Below are 20,820 nucleotides of genomic sequence, written 5' to 3'. Positions count from 1 at the left end.
AAACTGTTTATGCCTCATTGCATGGGTGCTTGATATGACGCAGTAACAGCGACAATCCAGAAAATTATACAATGCAGCAAACCCATTTGGAGCCAAGGGATGTGATGAGTTGTGAGGCTCAGCTCCATAAGTCTTGGATAGTGCATCCTGCTAGAAGGACTTCATGCAAAGATCTTGGGGGGCGAGGTCCCTTCGACCCCTAGACGTGACAAAGGAGCTCAGGCGGCACCATCATCGTCAGTCTTTCATGCACCATAGCCGCTTCCTCAGATGTTTCTCACCTTCTTTGTTCTTCCCCTAGGCTTCTAGCAATGGTACCTTAGATGTGAGCAGTGAGCGTTCACTCACTGAGCACTCTAGAAGACAGCTCTACCTTACCCAGCGAGAACAGGACTTTCTGAGGGAGAAAGAAGAGGAGATATACCGCCTGATGGACCAGGTAAGCTCCATGTGCTACAGACAAAAACAAGGGACATTATCTTACCCAATAGGGACAGAATTAGAGCGAGAACCCGGGTCTGAGCATCTAACCAGACAAATACAGAACTAGGGATATACAATGTGAAAGAGCAGAACCTGTCCTGAGAAATATGGCAGCAAGATGGGAAGTGTGAGTCATGTGGAGGCACCACTAGACTGCCCTTGAGGAAATATCCTCCCAAAACATGTTGGTTGGACCTAACAGACATTAAAGGGCTCCCAAAAGAAGTGCTGTGTAATGTCAGATCTTCAGAGAAACATTTGAATGAACTTTACTAAACCTTTGAAAAGGAACATTTTTGTATTTTAGGACTATCCGAAATAGAGGCTCAAGCTAGCAACCTACAAGTTTCAGATGATTATACTGTTGAGTGTAAAACCCCAATTACAAGCCGGGAGGTGAATAAGCATTAAATTGGTATGCCAAATATACTGTCGATTGCTCTGCTGCCCATAGCCCCCTCTTACGTGTCCAAACTTTGGTGTTGACTTTTAAGCTCTATTATGGGTTTAGAAAGTAAGGAATCTGACTGGGCGATGTTACTCATGGGTCGATGCAGTCACAGCTCTGTGATTGCATCTTGGTGACCGGACATTTTCATAGTACATTAAGAAACGTACACACAGGAAGGTACGAATGACAGATGTTCATCTGACATACAACCAGCAGCAGCCCGTGCAGTTAGAGCGGTGGGGTCGGGTTGGGGGGATTTGACAGACGACCACGAGGGAAAATTAAATAAATAATAATATTCCCTCTTCATTGTCAGAATTCTCTCCCTCCCCCACCTGGCCTCACCGCCCCACCTCTCTTACCTGCACGGGCCACTGCTGCATACAACAGTGGCATATCGACTAGCACTGTCAATTCTGGATCTTCGTCTGGTCACCGTTTCTATATAGAACACATCTCTTAACAGTGAAACTCTAAAAAAAGAAACTGGAGCCAAGACACTATAGCCCCCCCCACTAAATGTCTTGAGAGATATACACCCATCCCAAACATTAGAGTGGACGGCGTTGAGCTTAATTGCATCTCCCCAATTATTAGAATAAACCAAAACAACATTAAGGACCAGATCACACGATCGAAAAGCGAACAAGCAGTTGACACATGACGCGTTGTTCATGATAAGAGAAAGCAGAAAAAAGTTAAAACCGACCCTGCGGCGAGCTGACCATACAGAACTTCAAAGAGATATTAGAGGGTGTAAAGGTGTAGAAAGGACCTTCCAAAGACAAAAATGCAGGTATTCTAATTTTAGGATCAAAGAATCAATGTATTGGGTTGAGGAGGTTTCTAAATCTGGTGGGGAAGCAGGCATGTTAGCTTCCTTACACATTGTACTTGAAAATCTGGTAGACAAGTGCCATAAACTAGCCTTTTTCTCTTATAAAATTACAAAGCTTTGAGAGGAAGGAGGCGTTACTGAGCTGTCTTTGAGTAAATACATTAATGACTGTGATCGCTATGTAAACTGTACCAGTTTTACCAGCTTTTTGTCCTGCAGGTGAGCTGGAAAGTATACCCTGCTCGGCTCAATAATGAAGAGCAAGGGAGTAGCCTGAAAAATAAAATACCCCCCACTTTCAACTATGTGGCTACCACTGAGTGAGGGAGCGAAGCGTGCAATGCCGACCCTTAGGTTCCCAGGAATTGTTTCTCCAAAGAAAACTTTCGTCTTTCATTCTAACTTTCTTTCTCCTTTCCATTTTTCTTTCCTTCTTTCTATTTTTGATTATTTTCTGCTTCTCCTTCTGTCCAAGGAGTCACATTTCAACGTTCAGGTGTGCTGTAAAACTAATGTAATTTGTCCAGTGACACCCCCCCCCTCCCCCCCCCCCCACCCAAGCTGGTATATCGGGTGCTTCACTAGGCCCTTGATAGAGAGCTATGCAGAGTTGCCCAGGATCTTTTTTTTTCTCCAATAAATGCTTGTTGTCAGACAAGTTGACCAGTGCAGCAGCTGAAGAGTCTTATTGTAATACCACCACCCCCATAAAACTTCAAACCCCTCCAAAAGAACACAGTAATTTGAAACCAGTCTCACACTTGACAATTGTGGCCAAGATTTTGGTTAGAATTGTGGTGAAGAGACTGCAGGATCTCCTGAAAGGAGACTTGCTTCTCAGGGCCTCATTAGGAGATTCACATACTGACCCCTGGTGACTCTTCCCCCAGAGTTACTGATGCTGAGCGGCATCTGGTGCTCCGGGAGGGGTAATTGGGGATTACGAGTAAGATCCCGTGGTTCCCATGATAAATTAGGCATTATTGGGAGGATCTGTAATTCTACTCTTGATCCCCTGTGTAAGTCCTCATTTCCTCCTGATATTTCATCCAGAGGCTCTCCCTTCCGGTACAAGAGTCGCAGACTTCCACAAATCTCATCATTCCGATTGGGTTAGGAATTTCTGTTGCCAACCCGATTGGAATTAAATAAGATCCTCAGATTGCCAGTCAGCATTTGTATTGTAAAACCGCAATGAAACTGTTCTGATAAACGTCTGATTGGACTTGGCCCTAGTCGATGACTATAGAGCATCCCTACTCCTCTTAGAACCATTGGATATGAAAATAATCCTGCTCAAAACGCTGGATCCATGAGCCTAGAGTTCCCTTTTGTTGTTGGATGGAGATCAGAGCAGGTCTTTGGAATTCTACGGAACAGCCAATTGACCGAACACATCGACAAGTCAATAAACGCATGTTCAAGATATTTAAAAGAAGAAAGTTTGGCAAGTCTGGTAAGATTAGACTGAATTCAAACTGAATTGAAATATACAGAGATCTCTCAAGCTCACAATGGATCTTGGCTTGTGGCATCCATCACCTAATCCCACTGGAAGGCCTGTCTGCTTCACACAAGCCTCGGGTGAGAAATCTAACCCTCTGGAGACTAAATGTTATTTGTTCCATGTGTGCTCTTTTTTCACTGCAGACTTTCAACATTCTGCTCTCCAGACCTTCAAGCTTCTGTTAAAACCTAAAATCAAACCCAAAACCTTGCAGCATGAGAGATCAGCTCACCCCCCCCGCCCCCCCCATCTCTTTGGGTTAGTTCTGCGACAGATGCGCACTACCAGGTTCCAGCAAGGATGGGGCAGACACCTTCTTCTCATCCCCTGCATTATTCCACTTTGAAAGGATCTCGAAACTTCCCAGTCCAAACCTTGTGTACAGGGCTAGCCCAAAGACCCGAATCAGCCCTGGCAATTTTGTTTTTTAAATACCACGCTGCAGGAAGCAGCGACTACAATGGGGTCATGTGGGTATGATTGTTGGACCATGACTACCTGTCCTCTGAAAACTGCCCCATCGCTTGCAGCCAGTATGCGGCCTTCGTGCTGTCCTTTGCACCCACAGACATTTTGCGTCTGCATTGCACAGCACCATTAAACAATGGGCAGATGCCGGTGGTGAAATGCCACAGCATGGGGCAAGGAGAAGTGGAGGAATGGTGGCACACCCTGTAAAGAAAAAACAAAATGTGGGAACATGCGGGAGGACACCCACAAAAAAATAAAAAGGAAGTGTGGGTTGAGAGGGCAAGGGTCGGCAATATCACAGCGGGGCAAACACAAGCATCTAGAGTGCTTTGGTGTTTGTCATGTGGTGAAATATTCGCAGATTGTTACAGGCCATGAGGAAAGTGCCAGAGTGTCTTGCCTATCCGCTGAAATGTACCCAAGACCTTTGTATCCCACTTCACGCAAGATGTGACTCTACAGCTCCCACCCACTGCCATGCTGCTTAACACTCTTGTGAACTGCCTCCCTGCCGCTACAGCCAATGGATGAGCTTGTAACACCTTGCCCTATGCCCCAAAGGAAATAGATGCAATAGTATTAATATGCAATAAACTGGATAGGTGTTTGGGCCTGCCTGTGATGGACTGAAGCCCTTTGAAGAAGACCTCTTTCTATTTCCAAAATCAACCTGTTGTTTGCCAAAATCTAGTCATAAGTTGCTTGATTCAGCAAGGAGGGAAGGGGCATGCTGTAATTATTTGAAGTAACCTATCAGGGGATCCCTCTGCCCTTGGAAAAAGGTATGTGTAGGAATGTGGGCGAGGTCTAAAGAGAAACGAATGGACAACGCACCGTCCCGGCCCATGCCTTGCCACTGTACTCAAAGTGCCAAGAAATTTGCTAAGGTTTCAGTACAATTCCCTTACTTTTCCAGCCTCTGAGGTTGAAAAAAGCCCTTGGGGACACATGGACCTCACCAACGAGCAACCAGACCCCAACACAACCGCACACACACATTAATGTTACCAACCCTGGGCGGAACCGGGGACATCAGCCAGGGACAGATTCAGGGTTATATGGACCTCACCAAACAGGGACAGATCCAGACACAGAAACAGGAGCTTTACTAACCCGTGGGGTAAAACAGAGGACACACGGACCTCATCCAGCAGAACAGATCAAGACCTGGCACTCAGTGTAGGATTTGTAATTCCCCTAATGCCTACTTGACATGGGGTGCGCCTGACTTGGAGGCCATCTTGTTGCTGTAAACTCTCTGTCCACGAGCAGGAAGCTCTTGCGGTTATTGAAACTCTACAATGAGTGTGTCTCTCTGCCTTGTTGCTACTCAGACTTTATCTGTCTCCTGTCACAGATCACGATGCAGCACTTGGAGATCTCCACGTTGCGTGAGGAGCTGGAGCGACAGAGAGTCCTGGCACAGAACTCCGACCAGGATGATATTGTCAAACAGGCTGTTGCGGACCGGGAAGAGGCTGTGGAAAAGTAAGTGGGGTGGTGGACATGGCAGTATTTGATCCATGCAGATGCGGTTCATAAACAAGATACTGGCGTGGGCCTTAAAGCTGGAGGAGAGGCGCGAGTCTGCAGAACAGAAGTGCTGTATGTAACAAATGCTAAGCAGTGTGACTTTAATGTGTATATGTGTGGTATTTGTATAGTGTGAACCTAGCCAAAGGCAGCAAGTGCTGTAAAGGATCAAAGGCGAGGATACAGCTAATAAGTCATTTCAGAGACAGCTGATGTGTGGACTGTTCCTGCATCAGGATGCAGTCTCCTTTAAAGAGGTGTGTCCTCAGCTCCTTCCAAAAGTGGAGTAGCTTTGGAGGAGGCCTGATTGATACGTGGATGGTGTTCCATATGTTGGATGGAAATGACCAGTTGCTTTGTTCTTAATTGTTTCCGCTTCTTTGCTCCAGAATGACGCTATCCTGGTTGTGGGTGTGTCGACAGCCACCATAAGCGGTGACTGGTCAGCCAGATAGGTGGGAGAACTGTACTGGTTGTAAGGGTGCAGGACGGTACGGGGCGCTAGTTGGAATCCAGCAGGATGGAGACAAAGTGATCATATTTCTTCAGACCTTGGATGAGGTGTGCTGTGGCTTGCCCGATGCCCTTTAGAGGACGCCAGCTTGAAGGCCGAGAGGGCGTGAAGCAGGGCGATGCCACCATCCAGATGCAGGAGTATGAGGGCTTGAACTGCAGTTCTGAAGTCCTTTCTGGGGGAATTGGTTCCACTCTCTTCAGTAGGGACATCACATCTGTTTGGAAGGTGAACAGTGTGTGCCTTTTGAAGGTGAGATTGTGCTTTTTGAAGGTGGCCTGTGTCTTTAGACGGTGAGGAGTGTGCATCACATGCTGATTATGTGTCTTTAGAAGAGCAAAATCAGGGAGGTACTAATGGGACTGTGGTTGTGTTCACCATGGCTGACAGCATCCTTACATATGACAAGGGTGAAGAGGAACATCATGCCAGGCTCGGGGGATGTTGAATTTATGTTTTTATAGCCCACATATGCCACAGATGGCTGCTTCGACTGCAAGGGGACCTAGAGCAGAGCATCAGAGCTGCGGGGCTTTGAGGGGGCTCCACAAACACTCCATACTCAACAGGGCTGGGTGCACGTGCAGGAGAATGTTGCTCAGTTTCTTTGGCTGTATTTAAAAAAAAAAACGTGTTATGTCTGTAGATCTGCAGAAGGAACGTGAAGCAAGATTATGATACGTTAAACATTTTCTTTAACTAGAACTTTACTGGTTACGATGAACTAATTACTGGAGGAGCTTAACTTCAACCTAGGCCCCTCAAGAAACGTTTATAGTACACCATGAAGGCCTGGGCGCCCTGAGGATCATCTTTTGTCTTCTATGAAGCATTTCTGTCAGCCGAAGACGCCTGCTTTGCAGACAGTGGCATTGTGTAATTTGACAAATCCCAGAGGACAGAGCTGGCTGTAGATCCAAGCCTGGGTGGTCTGGGCCCTTCCTGACACAAGATGGATGCTCTGTTCCTGTTGGTTATGCTAGCCGGCCCTAGCTCCAACCCAACATGAGGCCGTAGCCTTCTGTGGGCCAGTGACCGATGCAGTCTGTACTGTACAATCCACCTGACCCCTTGTCCAGACATCAGCCAGGCCGAGACTGCTGATGGGAAACCGGAAGCATAAAACAATGACGTTTATGTGTTTTGTAGTGAATGAACTGCGAGCGGTATGGCTATCCCAGGAGGGCCATGAAGGGATGGGAAAAGCGATAGCCATACTAAGAAAGAAGGTTGCATGGATAAAAACAGAGTAAGCCACTGACTGATGTGTCGGGCCACTTGGCAACCCGAATAACCAAGACTGGTTTGTTTGTGGAAATAAAGAAATGAGCCATGGCAAAAAAGTATGTGAATTCTGCACTCTCCTGAAGAGGACATGCACACAGGTGGCAAATGAAGAACAATCCAAGTAGCTTTATACGGCTGATTTTCGTTTTCATATGCTAGGGATCAACAGCACGCACCTTTATAGGGCGAAGCTAGAGGTGGCGCTATCCAGCTAGGCAGCCAAGACCACAATCCCAGGTCCCCCTGGTCACGCGCTGACTGCTTTGACCCTAAAATGGCTGTGACATGAGAACCTGTGGAGAAAGTAAAACTATAACATGAGTGACATGGGGGATACTGTTGAACGGAGGCTCCATGGTTAATATGTCTGTAAATGTGGCCTTGCAAGCTGCTCCGATGGTGGAATTGCTAGTGACTTTATTGTAAGGTTTGTAGGAGGAGCGATTAATCAGAGAATATGTCAGCGGGGTTCAGCGAGCATGGTTATTCTAGTGCAATTGCCCACTTAGATGTTTTCAGCAAGGGTCGATTACTGATTGTCATGTATTTGTATGATCTTGAATGTTAATAAACATATTTACAAAAAAAAAAAAATGAGTGACATGAAGAGGGTGGACACCTACTCAGCACTTCGAGAACACCGTGCTGGTGGGAAGCAGATATCCATGCAGAGAGTTGAGCCTTGCCTCCATCCCAGCTTCAATAGAGGTTGTAGCAAAGGGCATCATAGCCCTGGGGCCAACATGGGGTCATCAAGTTACCAGGAATCCATCTTTGTTTAAATGTCTCACCCAAGAGCCTGGCTGCTTGGGACCGAATACCTAGGATTATTCCTCTTCCCAAAGCTCCTAGACATCTGAATCTATGACAGGCGCCCAAATGTTCACCCCTCTCCAAAAGTCAACCAACACGTGAATGGCAAAATCAAACCAGGAAGCGGTGAGACACCGTCTGAAACAAGGTTTCCAGCCTCAGAACTGGGATCCACCCCCTCAAATCCCCTCCCCCTATCCTAGGACCCCTGACTTGCAGGTCCGGGATATGGACTGCGCCCAAAGACCTGAATCCTGGTCAAGAACAGAAACTTTGTTTGTAACAAATGGATAGCTTGCAGCGAGCTACTTTAGCGGTCATTGCTGGCCTTATCCAAGTATTCAGTTCGAGTTGTTTCATGGGTTAGGTATTGGGCCTGCTCCAATGCTGGTGGTGCCGGCTCATCTAACTCCTGGCATTGAACCTCTCATGCACATGCGCAGTGGTGGGAACCACATTATTATGCCAAAAACAGCCTTGAACTCTTCACTTGGGCAAGGAGGCAGTTGACAGTCAATACCAGTGACGTAGCTAGGCCTTAGGCCGCCCGTAGTGGCCAAATCTAAGGGGGAGGGGGGGGGGGTGCTGTCGATTCCTGTGGCCACTGCTCCGCGACACCTGCAGGTAAGGGGGGGGGGGGTGAGAGACGTCGGCTGCCTGCTGTGGACCGCCCCCTGCTACGCCACTGGTCAGTACTGTAGGTCCGTCCATAGCTTCAGCAGCACAGCACCTGCCCCTGACGTCTCTACGCATAGAACAACCGACAAAACCTTTAAACGGCCTTCTGTATGGGCGCGCCTTTGAAAGGTGAAGGGTGTGCATGGGCACGCCTTTGAAAGGTGAAGGGTGTGCCTGTTAAAAGGTAACGGGTGTTGTTAGAAGGAGTGAAGTGTGTTTTTAGGTGACAGATGTGTTTTTAGAAAGTTAAGGGCGTGCCTTCGAATTTCTATCTGAACAGTGAATATCTGAAATGTTCTCTTTAGTTCGGAGTGAAGTGGTATATATCGCTCACTCCTGATCATATTTGACCGCTTTGGCTTCTAACACACGTATGGACGCCTGTCTATACAAATGTTTCTGCAGTTCACCTAATTTCAATGTCTTTGCCTTTTCTGTGCACCTGTCCAACGCCTTCGAGGTATGGACTGCACAATAAAAAAATGTCCATAAATAAAGTAAAAATCAACCTTGTGGACAGAGGTAGGAATTGGGGGGTCGAGCAGGTTTGTATATTTCCACAAGGCCTGCAACAAGCTCAGCTTCAAAGCAATCATAGGGGCCCACAAGGGACATTTTAAGGATTTTGAGGGGCCCATGGCCAAACGTATTTTGGGGCACCTGTACAAAACGGCTTTAAATTTACGATTTAATTTCAGCTCCTTCATGCCCTCTTTGGCCAGGATACTGACAGTGCACAGGCACACTCGTCCAAATTCTAAAGCGGTTACATCATATATTCAGGAATAGTGAGGTGTGTTTTTAATGTTGTAATACAGCAGCAGCCCACTAATATTACTACAAATATTCTCTGTGACACTCTCCTGTTTCTAATGTATGAGGTTCTGTTTTATCTAATAGAAACATTATTTATGGATATTGCATTATACCTAAATACAACATTTCTCTGTAAATTGTCTGTAGTCTATTACACATCACTAACATTACAAATAATTTAAAGGGAAACAGTATTTAAAAACAATCTGTTAAAGAATTATTTAAGGCCATAATGGCAAGACTCTCGGCTCTATCAGAGGGCCCCCTGAAAGCCTGGGTCCCTGTGCCAGAGCCCATTTTGCCCATACCTTGAAACGTCTCTGTGGCCCACTGTTCTGCCATAGGTTGGGCTGAGGTGCGAGGGAAATGGGTCTTGGCGAGTGCCGCGGCATGCAAGGGCCAGGCAAGGAGACTTACCTGGGACTGATCCAGGGGAAAGGAAGGCCTAAACAGGTCTTGGAGCATGATGGCTAATGGGAGAAGAGGATGTGCAGAAAAACTATTAGTTCATATCAGTCTACATATGTCAGGCTGCTGTAGTCGGTGGCATTTGCGACTCTGCTGCAGCGACTGGGTGGAGAGCATGCAGACAGGGGAATGTGCTTACCAGCGATAACATCTGAGGGCACTTTGAAAGCTGGCATGGAGGCTGTGTTGAAGGGCAATACATCCCAAAGGAGAGGCGCGAGTAGGGCCAGTGACTTATATGGATGTTGCAGAGGGGTCTGGGGATTCGATGGAGGTTAGAGCCCAGTGGACAGGAGACCGTTTACTAAGAAAAGGGGGACAGTTTGTGAAATTATTAATAGACCAATGTGTGCAGCACTTACAGCATCCAGGATTGTATCTAGAACCAAGCGGCCCCTCGTCTGAATGAGGAGGGGTGGGGTATCTGTCGTGAACAGTATTGAATGGCAAAGTTAAGAAATATTTCTATGGGTCGAAAGGAGTAGTGTGTAAGGTAAGTAGAGCTATGGATAGTGAAAGAGTTTTGGACACCATAAGCTCCAACAGGGCAGTGAAGCTGTATTTGATGCTTTTTTTTTTTATAAAACTTTTTATTGGTCTTTTAGCATTACAATATGCACAATACTCATTATAACCAATAACAGCGGTACACTTGAGGTGCATATCTTGCAGACACTGTAAGTTGAGAAAGGCACATTTGTTATCTTTATCATAGAAAAGCTGGCTTATCATTCGCAGCACAGCACAAAACAGTAAAGTCGAATCTAGCATAGCTATATCTTATATCTATTCAGTCACTGACATCAGATATTGAATCGTCCCGCGGGGGTTCACATATATTGCCTCGGAATTCGTTCCATTTACCCCAGATCTTGGACTATTACCTGGGGCAACCTCTGTGCATATAATCTGCTCGCTCCGCCTGTATTTGATGCTTGAAGAAGCATTCGAAGTCCTCCTTCTCGTAGCGCCCAAGGTGGCTGCCTGCAATTATCTTAGTGTAGTTCAGTTGCTTCGTAGGGTGTTAACCCCTTCCCTGTGGGGGTAATTCCCCCACGGTGCGGGGGGGGGCCGTGGCGCCGCTGTGCTCGTGACGAGCTCAGCTCGTCATGACTCACAGTGGAGCTGAGCTCATGACGAGCTGAGCTCGTTACGACCCCGCCCACTGATTAATTATCCGGCACAGGCGGGCAATTTATCGTGCGTGGGCGGGCCGCGGCCGTTATTAGCACAGCTCCACTGTGACTCATGACGAGATGAGCTCGTCATGAGCATGGAAGGGGTTAATAAATGCTGGGTGAACTGTGAGTTGGTGATAGATCCTGCGGACGGTGAGGAGGTCCTGGGGGGCGAGAGGATTGGGTGGAAGCAATCAAAGTGACTGCCAGTGTGGACTCCTACAACAGTGCGCATCCAGCCTCTACCAAAAAGGCCATTCCATTTGGGGAAATGATACGCATCCGAAGGAATTGTAGTGAGGATGACAACTTCGAACACCAGACTACACTAGCTATGGACAGGCTACACAAGAGAGGTTACAGACATGATATCTTAAGACAGGCGAAACATAGGGCCACACAACTGAATAGAAGGGACCTTCTTGTCAAGAACTACAAGAGCACCTCTAAGCAACAGGATAGACTTGCTTTCATCATGACATTTTCCACTCTCAATCATGAGGTTTTTAAGATACTTAATAAACATTGGCCCGTCCTTCAGGGAGCACCAGGCATCAACAGCCTGATCACATCTAGACCCTCGATGACATTCAGGAAAAGTAGGACGATCAGGGACAGTGTATGTCCGAGCTACACATTACTACAGTCCTCTCAGTCAAGTTGGCTCAAGAAACCTTTAGGGTTCTATACTTGCAGTTCTTGCAACATTTGTGACTTGGGCTGCAATAAAACCCTTACGTTCAAATACAACTCAGGCAGACAACATACCATCCAGCATTTCATCAATTGTCTCACCACCTTTGTGGTGTATGTTTTGATATGTGGTTACAACCGAATCTATGTGGGTAGTACGGTTAGGCCACTCAAAACCCGCATACAGGAGCATCGTAGAGCCGCAATACATGGTGACACGTCATATGCCCTAGTCACACACTCCTGCAGAGAGGATGTGGACAGGTCCAAATTTCGCTTTCATGGCATCGATGTAGCCCTACCAGGTAACCGTGGGGGTGACAGAGAACTCAGATTAAGGCAACTGGAGGCTAGATGGATCTGTACCCTGCGGGCAGTTTTAATGGGCTTCAACAATGACAATGAATTGCACTACTACTTATAACCGGGCAATGAATCTTAATAACATCATTGCCATCTTGAACATTAGAGCTCTGCCCCTGATTTGTTGAAAGTCTCAATGTATACGTATGTAATACAACTGGATGGTCCAATGTTTATACATTACGTCTGAGCTTTTATCTTTATGTTCCACTTTGTACTACTCTCTAGTTTAGAGGATAAAACTTACGTTATTTGGATGTGTCATTGATGTATCCTTACCATGCTCTTAACCCAGTCGAGAATATTTTTCCTTGTGGTTGCAATGTACTGATGGTTACGGATTCAATGTATTACATCTAGCATTTGCAAAATGAATGTTTACACTATAGATTGCATTATAATGACACGTTTGTAACAACTAGTTCTCAGTAGGTCCTTGGCACGCTACAATCATTGTCTTCCTCACTGCTATGATCCCAAGTTTTCTAACTCTTTTAACACCAGCTAAACCACAATTTTGGTTCCAACTCTAGATATGTCTTTCCTCTGTCTCTTGGATATGTTTGCCACTTGGCTGTATACTAAGATACACTCTTGTTTTGTATCCTCTCTCTCTCTGAATAGAGTCTGGGTCTCTCTATTGACGATTTGCTTGAAATGTACTCCTGAGGCTTAATACGTATGGGGAGTTTTTCATTGGCCAATTTTAACCTTTTTTCTTATTAGTCGCTTACCTTGTGTGCTCATTTTTTTTTATTTTTTTTTTTCTCCTTTTTTGTATGCGCGGACTGCGCCACATAGGCTAAGTTTCCACTTTTTTGAGTTCCGTAACTATTGAACTGGAAACCGGATGCGTGACATTTGCAATGGACATGGCAGGACTGATATGACAAGGACATATTACTACTTGCACTGTTTTCCTTCTATCCGCTATCTTGGTATGTCCAACACGCTCATTTAACTGGTCACAGGTTGGTCTTCGGTGTGACCCGTTACTTGGGTATCTGTTGCTTTCATGTACCGAGCTTAACTTGCTTGGTTGATGGGCGCTCCTGTTGCCATGGTTACCATGTTAATATTTCGAACACGGCTGTGTTTGTGTCTCTTTAAATGCTTGTATACGGTACACGCTTTACAGTCCACCCTTCAAATTTTACCAGTTGTGATTTATTTTGTAAGTACCGTATAGGAATTTATACCGGACTTAATCTACCAGGCGCACTAGACGTATCACATGGGCGGCGCCGTCACATTGGTAACCTTAGTTACGCTTCGAATGGATAATTAGGTCACGCTTACGATCTACCGGAACTACTCCAACATGGAGTCTCTCTTCTAATACTGCACTCTAGTTGTTTTTGGGAACCGTCTCTACTACACACCGGATCACACTTGCTAAAATCGTCAGCATAAAGCTCGGGTGGCTGCCACTACGATGGTATCCGTTTCAACACGACGGTTTTTATCGTGCCTCGGACTTCGGCCGATCTCTTCACACTTTCTGTGTATAGTAAGTGCTAGATGGGAGACTTGTGTAGTTTGTATTTGTTATGCCGTTACGAGGGGAAGCCATGTTTTTTCGTATTTATGTTTGGTCGTTAGCCGGTTTGCTTAGGCTGCCCCCTCTTGCCTAAGGGTTCCGTCAATGACGGCTGTTAGTCATTGGGTAAACTTTGATTACTTGTGGGTGACTAAACTGTTCTATAGAATTCATTTGCACAGAATTTCACGCCGCAATACTTGCCGGTTTCTGTCTTACTGCATGGCCGTTTTCAATTTCAATGCCCGTATGGCACGGTAGTTAGTCTAGAAGCTAGCATCTACTTAGGACATGGCGACGGCTTCCCTAATGGAAATTCTTGCCTTGAATAATTGTTTTCGCAATGGAGGACTATGTCAGCAATTTCCATTTGTTGCTGGACACTGAGATAGTTGTCGACTTTTACGTTATTCTTCTTTTGAACTTTTTTCTTTTTTCTGACCAGCACTGACCAGTTAAAAATTGATTACACAGACTACTCTATGGCATACACCTAAACGGACACTCGACAGTTATCGGCTTCTTACCTAGTTAGGTGAGTTGAGACTAAGATGGCTCGAATTCATGGTCCTCTTAAGTTATTGTCTAATTTTGATGCACGAATTAATGTGCTGATTTTACTTTTTAGACTGAATTCTGGGTCCAGCCGATTTCGTCATACTACCCTCATTTGACGTGTGCTTATATATTGTTGAAACTCGGTAAGCGACTTCTCTCTGCTCTTGGCCCTTTTTTTAGACATATCATTTCCATATTTTTGTGCTCTAGGTCTTCTGATCTGGGACTACACACTTATCCCCGTTTTTTGAGTTATGTTCCCTAGACACAATGGTGACTTCTTAGTAAATTGGGCTGTCACTTACGTGTTGTGCCGCTTCATGCTTCTCCTCTGTTTCTCACAGCCCCCTTGGGTCTTTCTGCACTCTTTTTTTCATTCCCCCATCACATGGCCTAGGTTGCATAACCATTTTATGTATACGTATGGTCTTTTACAATGTTTGTATTTGTATGATCTTTTAACAGCCTTGAAAAAGCCCATGCTTGGGCGAAACGCGTTGGCTGCGGATCTGGTCACTCTGAATTTTGGAATAAAAGAATACAAGCAAATATTCAACTGCTGTGTGGACTCGACATTTAGTTGTTTGTCTAGTAACCAGTTAACACTCTTGTTTTTATTGATGTTGCCTCTCATATTTGTGGATAAATGCTTGAAGAAGCATTCGAAGTCCTCCTTCTCGTAGCGCCCAAGGTGGCTGCCTGCAATTATCTTAGTGTAGTTCAGTTGCTTCGTAGGGTGTTAACCCCTTCCCTGTGGGGGTAATTCCCCCACGGTGCGGGGGGGGGGCCGTGGCGCCGCTGTGCTCGTGACGAGCTCAGCTCGTCATGACTCACAGTGGAGCTGAGCTCATGACGAGCTGAGCTCGTTACGACCCCGCCCACTGATTAATTATCCGGCACAGGCGGGGAATTTATCGTGCGTGGGCGGGCCGCGGCCGTTATTAGCACAGCTCCACTGTGACTCATGACGAGATGAGCTCGTCATGAGCATGGAAGGGGTTAATAAATGCTGGGTGAACTGTGAGTTGGTGATAGATCCTGCGGACGGTGAGGAGGTGCTGGGGGGCGAGAGGATTGGGTGGAAGCAATCAAAGCGACTGCCAGTGTGGACTCCTAGGTGTCTCATAAGGGGTGTTGTGCAGGGTCGGACTGGGATTTAAGGCAATCAGGCAGTGTCGGAAGGGCTAATCTGACAGATCAGTGTGTGGTCCGGTTTTTTGATTGTTTGGGCCTGTTTTTAAGGTCTGCTGGGTGAGTTTTTTGTTGATTTCCCTGACATTACCACAAGCATTGGCTGCAGCAAGCACAAATGGATGATGTCTCCTATGCAATGCAAAATACCTATGCAGCCTGTCTTTACAGGTTCAAAACTGCCCCGATCTACGAATGTGGGACTTTTTTTAGCTATCTTTTTCGCTAGTTGAGGTCACCTTTATTTTGGTGCATGGGCCAAATTTCTGTCTCGGTCCAGCCCTGGTGTCATGACTGCCAGAGGTGGGTGCCCCATCTCTGTCACTCATGGCGTCCTCTTTTCTTAGGATGAGAGTCTCCAAAGGATGTGTGTGACACCCAGTGTTGGACGGCCATGAGGGGATCAGTTATCATGGCTGCACTGACCAGCCGGGCAATCCACGGGAGGCCACTTTGAACCCTTGGAGGCTGGTTTCGGCCTCCAGGAGTGGTGGTGCACATTGGGCGATCCCGGCAGCAACTTGAAAGACACACATTAGCACGTCTGCACATGGTGGCTGAATTTATCATTTTTGCCAGGGCTGTTTTAAGTTATTGGTTCTGGAGGTGAGACCGGAGTAGACGATTCTCAAGTCGGCGGCGAGGAGCTGCTGGAAGAGAGGATGTTGCTTCTGAGGGCAGTGATGTAAAGCGAGAAGAGGATGAGGAACAGAGCCCAGAGGGCGCCCACCGGCTGAGCGCGTGGTGTGGTGGGAGCATTATGGGAGAGCGGGTGAAGTAAAGCAGTTAAGTGGGGCTGCACTGCGGCCATGCCAAACGAAGCCTCGCCACGAGGGGTATACTCCAGTACCCCGTGTCGGAAACGGGTGGGAAGCAAAGGTGGAGTGACAGTTGTGGTGGACGGTCATGGTCAGGAGGTACGAGTTATCAGTAAGAGCAGGACAGTCTCGTGCGGTGCTCACTGGAGCGGTTGTTAGAAGCTGTTGGCACAGGTTGAGCGAGTTTCGGGAGATATTGGGAGGCAGGGTAGATGGCGGAGATAGAGGGGTTGGTGTCTTTTTTTACAGGGGTAAGACTGGCACAACTTTCAGATCATGGGAGTGGTGAGCCGAGGTAGAGAGGACCGTGAAGCGAGTTGGTAAACAGGTGTTGAAATAGCTGCAAATCAGTGGCGTGCTTGTCACACTTGTGGAGTGTGCCTAACTGCTTGTGTCTTAAAATGTTGTCCTCTGCTGCCATCTGTTGATCGCATGTGCACATTGCATTCATTTCAACACTCGTGAGAGCTGTTGGCGCCTCCCTCCATTCACATTGACGGGGTTGGCTGGCATTCAGCGGAGTTGCTTCGTTTGACACTGTGACCTTGTGGCGTAAATGAGGTGCCCTCCTCCTGCAGAATGTGATGAGGGGCCCCAGAGTCTCACATATCTCACAGATATATTCATCTAGGGTGACCAGAATTTTTAAAGACAAAAAACCGGGACATTTCCCAAAAATAGTAGAAGGACTACAATTTTACTTCCACACAGCTCACAGAATGACAGTGCTCTTTAGCAGAGAATTACAGAAGAAGCAGTAAGGACGTACATAAAATGCTACTTTTAAACCCAGTAGTATGCCTCTTAATTAAATTGACTTCATATAACAGCAGCTAACTATCCCTGCTTTGCAAAACTTAAAAAGGTACCTCCCAGCGTTTTTAGTTGACCCTCCCTTTTTAGGTCTCGCCTGACCCAGCGCATGCGCTGGTATGGCGAGACTTATTGAGAGGGCTCCAAAAAGTGCTTCCAGGCCAGCCTAGAGCTACAGTGCTTGTGCGCGGGCGCACGCGCCGCGCTTTACCGAGATTTACTTTCACTTTCGCGGCCCCACGGCCGCTTGGCATAGCTAATAGGTCTCGCTTTTGGGACCTTATAAGTATTTAGTTATGCAACTGTTGCATGGCTAAACACTTATAAGGTCCCAAAGGCGAGACCTATTGGCTATGCCAATGCTTGTTTGAAATTTGCCGGGATAGCTCGCGAAAAACTGTGACTGTCCGGGCAAATCCGGGACGCCTGGTCACCCTAGAATAGAGTGTTTTTGAAGGTTGCCCCCCCCCCCCCCTTTTACTGGGGCTGCAGGAGCTTGCGTTACGCCCCTGCCATCACCTGCAGCGGCCTACACTGTGTTCTTGGTGAAATTACTTGTTCCATGCTCCATAGCTGCATGTGGCTCTGTGCCTGTGCCTCGCCTGCACTTATTGGCTCCCAAGTGCTGCTTCTCAATTGGCCATGATTCTGAATGTCCTCACTTCACGTGCTGTCTCTCCACCTCTGTTGACTGCTTCTCTGCTCTCTTACTTTGCTCCCCACTTCTCCCCCAACAACTAGTGTGCAAATGCTCACCATTGCATGTCCTCCACGCTAGCTACTGCGTCACCGCTTATACTGCTTCTTCAAGGCCCGCAATAGGTCCGTCGCGACCCTACTGTGTTCTGGTAGTGTGTTTTTCTCGTGTTCTGCCTGTGTTCCCCTGTCCAGGGCCATTGGAATTATGTGATAGGGCAGGGGAGGGCCAAATCAAGTGACGGTTGAGTAAATTATGCTGCACGCAAAGGAAAAATATGCGCCGTAATGTGGCACATTGTGTGATAGCATTACTTCATTATTTTGTCATTTTTACACGTTAACACTGTCTGGGGAAAGATTTCACCTCATTAGTATCAGTTTAACACCGTGCAACTGAAAGATGATCAGTCAGTCTTTGCGAAGGGCCTTTCACTGTGCGGCAGCATGTTTCTCTGCGTTTTTAGTAACTTTTGGTCTGTTTGAGCTAGAAACAATATTTATTTTGCTAAACTATGCAGGTTGTGCAGCAAGATAATGGATTATGTGGTGAATGTGGCAAATCTATAACTATGCAGAATACACTGCGGCAACAGAATTACATAACTACAGCGGCCCTGCCCTTATCTTTTGTGATCCATCACTGCCCGTGCTTCCTCCCCCCATAACAAATTATTTCTGCCTGTTCCCTGGCTCTGTTCCTCCATATGCTGCTCTTATCCATATGTTGCTCCTGGCTCTGTCCTATTCTGTCTGTCGGTGTTCGTGCTTCACTCGCCTGATGCCTCGTGCTCTTTCTCCTCTTCCAGGCTGACTCAGATGAAGCTGGATCTGGCCCAGTGCACCCTGGAGCGGGACTCCATGAGCAGGCAGCTGATGAGTGCCATCCGCCAGAAGGTGGCGCTGTCTCAGGAGCTGGAGGCCTGGCAGGTGAGAGCAGACATAAGGAATGTGCTTTGAAGTAAACCCTGTGCCACTGCTCTCAACGGGTGGCATGCCCTATGGATGAACCGACAGCATTCCTATTAAAAAAAGCATTTGGGCTGGGGCAAAGACAGGCTGATGCCAAGTCGGTATGGTAGGGATACCAAGGTGGGAAGGTTATATCATTGAAGGCTGGTGTTGTTGGAGCTCTCAGTCCTGACATGTGACTGACTCAGTCCTACTTGCCTCAGCTCAGCAAGGTACTGACTAGTTTGAATACTGCATAAGGCTAGTAGGGAGCACTGGTAGTTCCCAGCCTGTGGATGGAAGGTGCTCCTTCATGGAGTACATATACAAGGTATACACCCACAGTTTCGGATCTGGAACTTTTGCGCCACTGTTATTCTTGATCCAATAATTTGTATTTACAATAATTTCCGGTTACCATTAATTCGGCTGTTTAATAAGAAGAAATCTATCTATCTATCTATCTACACACACACACACACACACACACAAACACGTACGTTTAGGGCTATGTTTAGACTAGTTGCAATGCTTTTTTAGGCTTTAGGGTTGTTATTATGTGTGTAGGTTTAAGAAGCTTTTATGGTTTGGTTGTATGTGTGGACTAGGCGTTATAAGTTTGTAAGGGGGTCTTTGTATACTGAGTTAAACGTTTTTTGTAGATTAGGGATGGGTTTGTATTTAGGATTAAGGGTTTTTTAGGTATTGGGGGTTACACCTGAAAATGTTAATAAAAATGGTAAATTTAAAAAACGAAAATAATCATTTAAACAATAAAAAAATAGTGGCATCTGAAATGATAGTACATAACCATATTAAACCTAAATTATGGAATTTAGAAATTAAAACTCTGAAATAATGGCACCCAAACTCATGGTAGGGTACATTGTGACAATCAACCCTTCTAGTACATCACTCACACGAAATCTTCCCTTTTCAAATGACTTATTTTGTAGAAGAATTTGTAAGCATTGGATTAGCACAGTCCCATCCTTGCTGAGCTATAAAAGGGACAAGTACTTTTACCGTTTGTTCAGCAAAGTATTTAATACATGTCTTTTGCTAGAAAACCAGACATTTATAAGTGTCGGAGGTGTTGTAGATTTGAAGGAGAGCTAAAGGATGGAAACTACCCAGGGATCTCTAGTGGTGTTTTGAGTAATTTACGCAGCCCTTTAAGCCTGCGAGTTTTTGGCTTGTGTGAATATTCCCAGTTTGTATGTTTATACCATTTCATCCGCGTCAGGCTTTGCTTGGTCTGTGGAGAAGAGACCGAGCTGGGCTGTCCAAAGGTGGGGCTACCCAAACTCTCTTCTGGTCCAGTGATCGACTTACTCTCTGCAAAGGTTGGTGCCAAACGACCAGGCCAAGACTCCAGAGTAGGATAGAGCAGACTCTGTGTACAGCGAGATCTAGCAAAACACAACACAGAACCAAACCAAACCAAACTACACGGCCAGACCAGAGATCCGAACCTGAAAAAGAACTCTTAACCATTTATAAAGGTCTTACAATGACTTGAGAACAAAAAGGTCAAAACAGCATTGGAGATGTTACAGCAAGCAGTATAGGAGTCAGATGGAGAATATGGGAATTAAAGGAGTCCGTGGGAAACAATGACATCCTATTTATTTGGTGCTAAACACCTACTGCACAATTAGTTTATAAAACATGTCTGGTTTCTGTTTTTAGCATGTGATATAGCGTTTTGAGCAAAAAATGTAGAATAATGGGCGCAAACTAGTTTTGTGCACATTTTTGTGAGCTTCTTACCACGAATCCTGAGTAGCAGTAATGTTACTGGCATGAGCGACTGCAAGGAGCGCTGCACTTGGAATAGGTGCAAAGGTAGAAGTGGATGAAAAATCATTTGCACCTTAGAGTAACTTTTTCAGCACCAGAATTCTCCGTGACACTCTGGTATTGTACGCGTCAAGGTGTCTGCGCTGAGGTGGGCTCATGCCTGCCCAGCGCTTTGTCTTCTGCGTGTCAAGTCAGAGTCTTCGTTTGAGATCACTGCTAAGGTGTAAAATGCACCTTTTTAGTAATTTTGACAAATATCCAATACACTAATTGTTTTCAAACGAAAAACTGTACTTCCCATTCACAGTATAAATTGGGAATTTTTTTTTTTTGTATGTCGAAATGGCAAACTAAAAC

General features: G+C 46.2%; 1 protein-coding gene across 2 annotated transcripts in view; it reads left to right on the top strand.

Annotated features, from left to right (window-relative positions):
- The window catches only part of BICDL2 (BICD family like cargo adaptor 2), a 125,634-nt gene that overhangs the window by 91,078 nt on the left and 13,736 nt on the right, over window positions 1-20,820 (top strand). For both annotated transcript variants that reach the window (XM_085618516.1, XM_085618517.1), the window contains exons 8-10: window positions 302-439; window positions 5,108-5,238; window positions 18,519-18,639. In XM_085618516.1, the coding sequence (XP_085474642.1) occupies window positions 302-439; window positions 5,108-5,238; window positions 18,519-18,639 (390 nt within the window). The remainder of the gene's footprint in view (window positions 1-301; window positions 440-5,107; window positions 5,239-18,518; window positions 18,640-20,820) is intronic.

Source organism: Triturus cristatus, chromosome 7 (assembly GCF_964204655.1).
Source record: "Triturus cristatus chromosome 7, aTriCri1.1, whole genome shotgun sequence".
Taxonomy (NCBI): Eukaryota; Metazoa; Chordata; class Amphibia; order Caudata; family Salamandridae; genus Triturus; species Triturus cristatus.
This window is presented reverse-complemented; position numbering and strand designations above follow the sequence as displayed.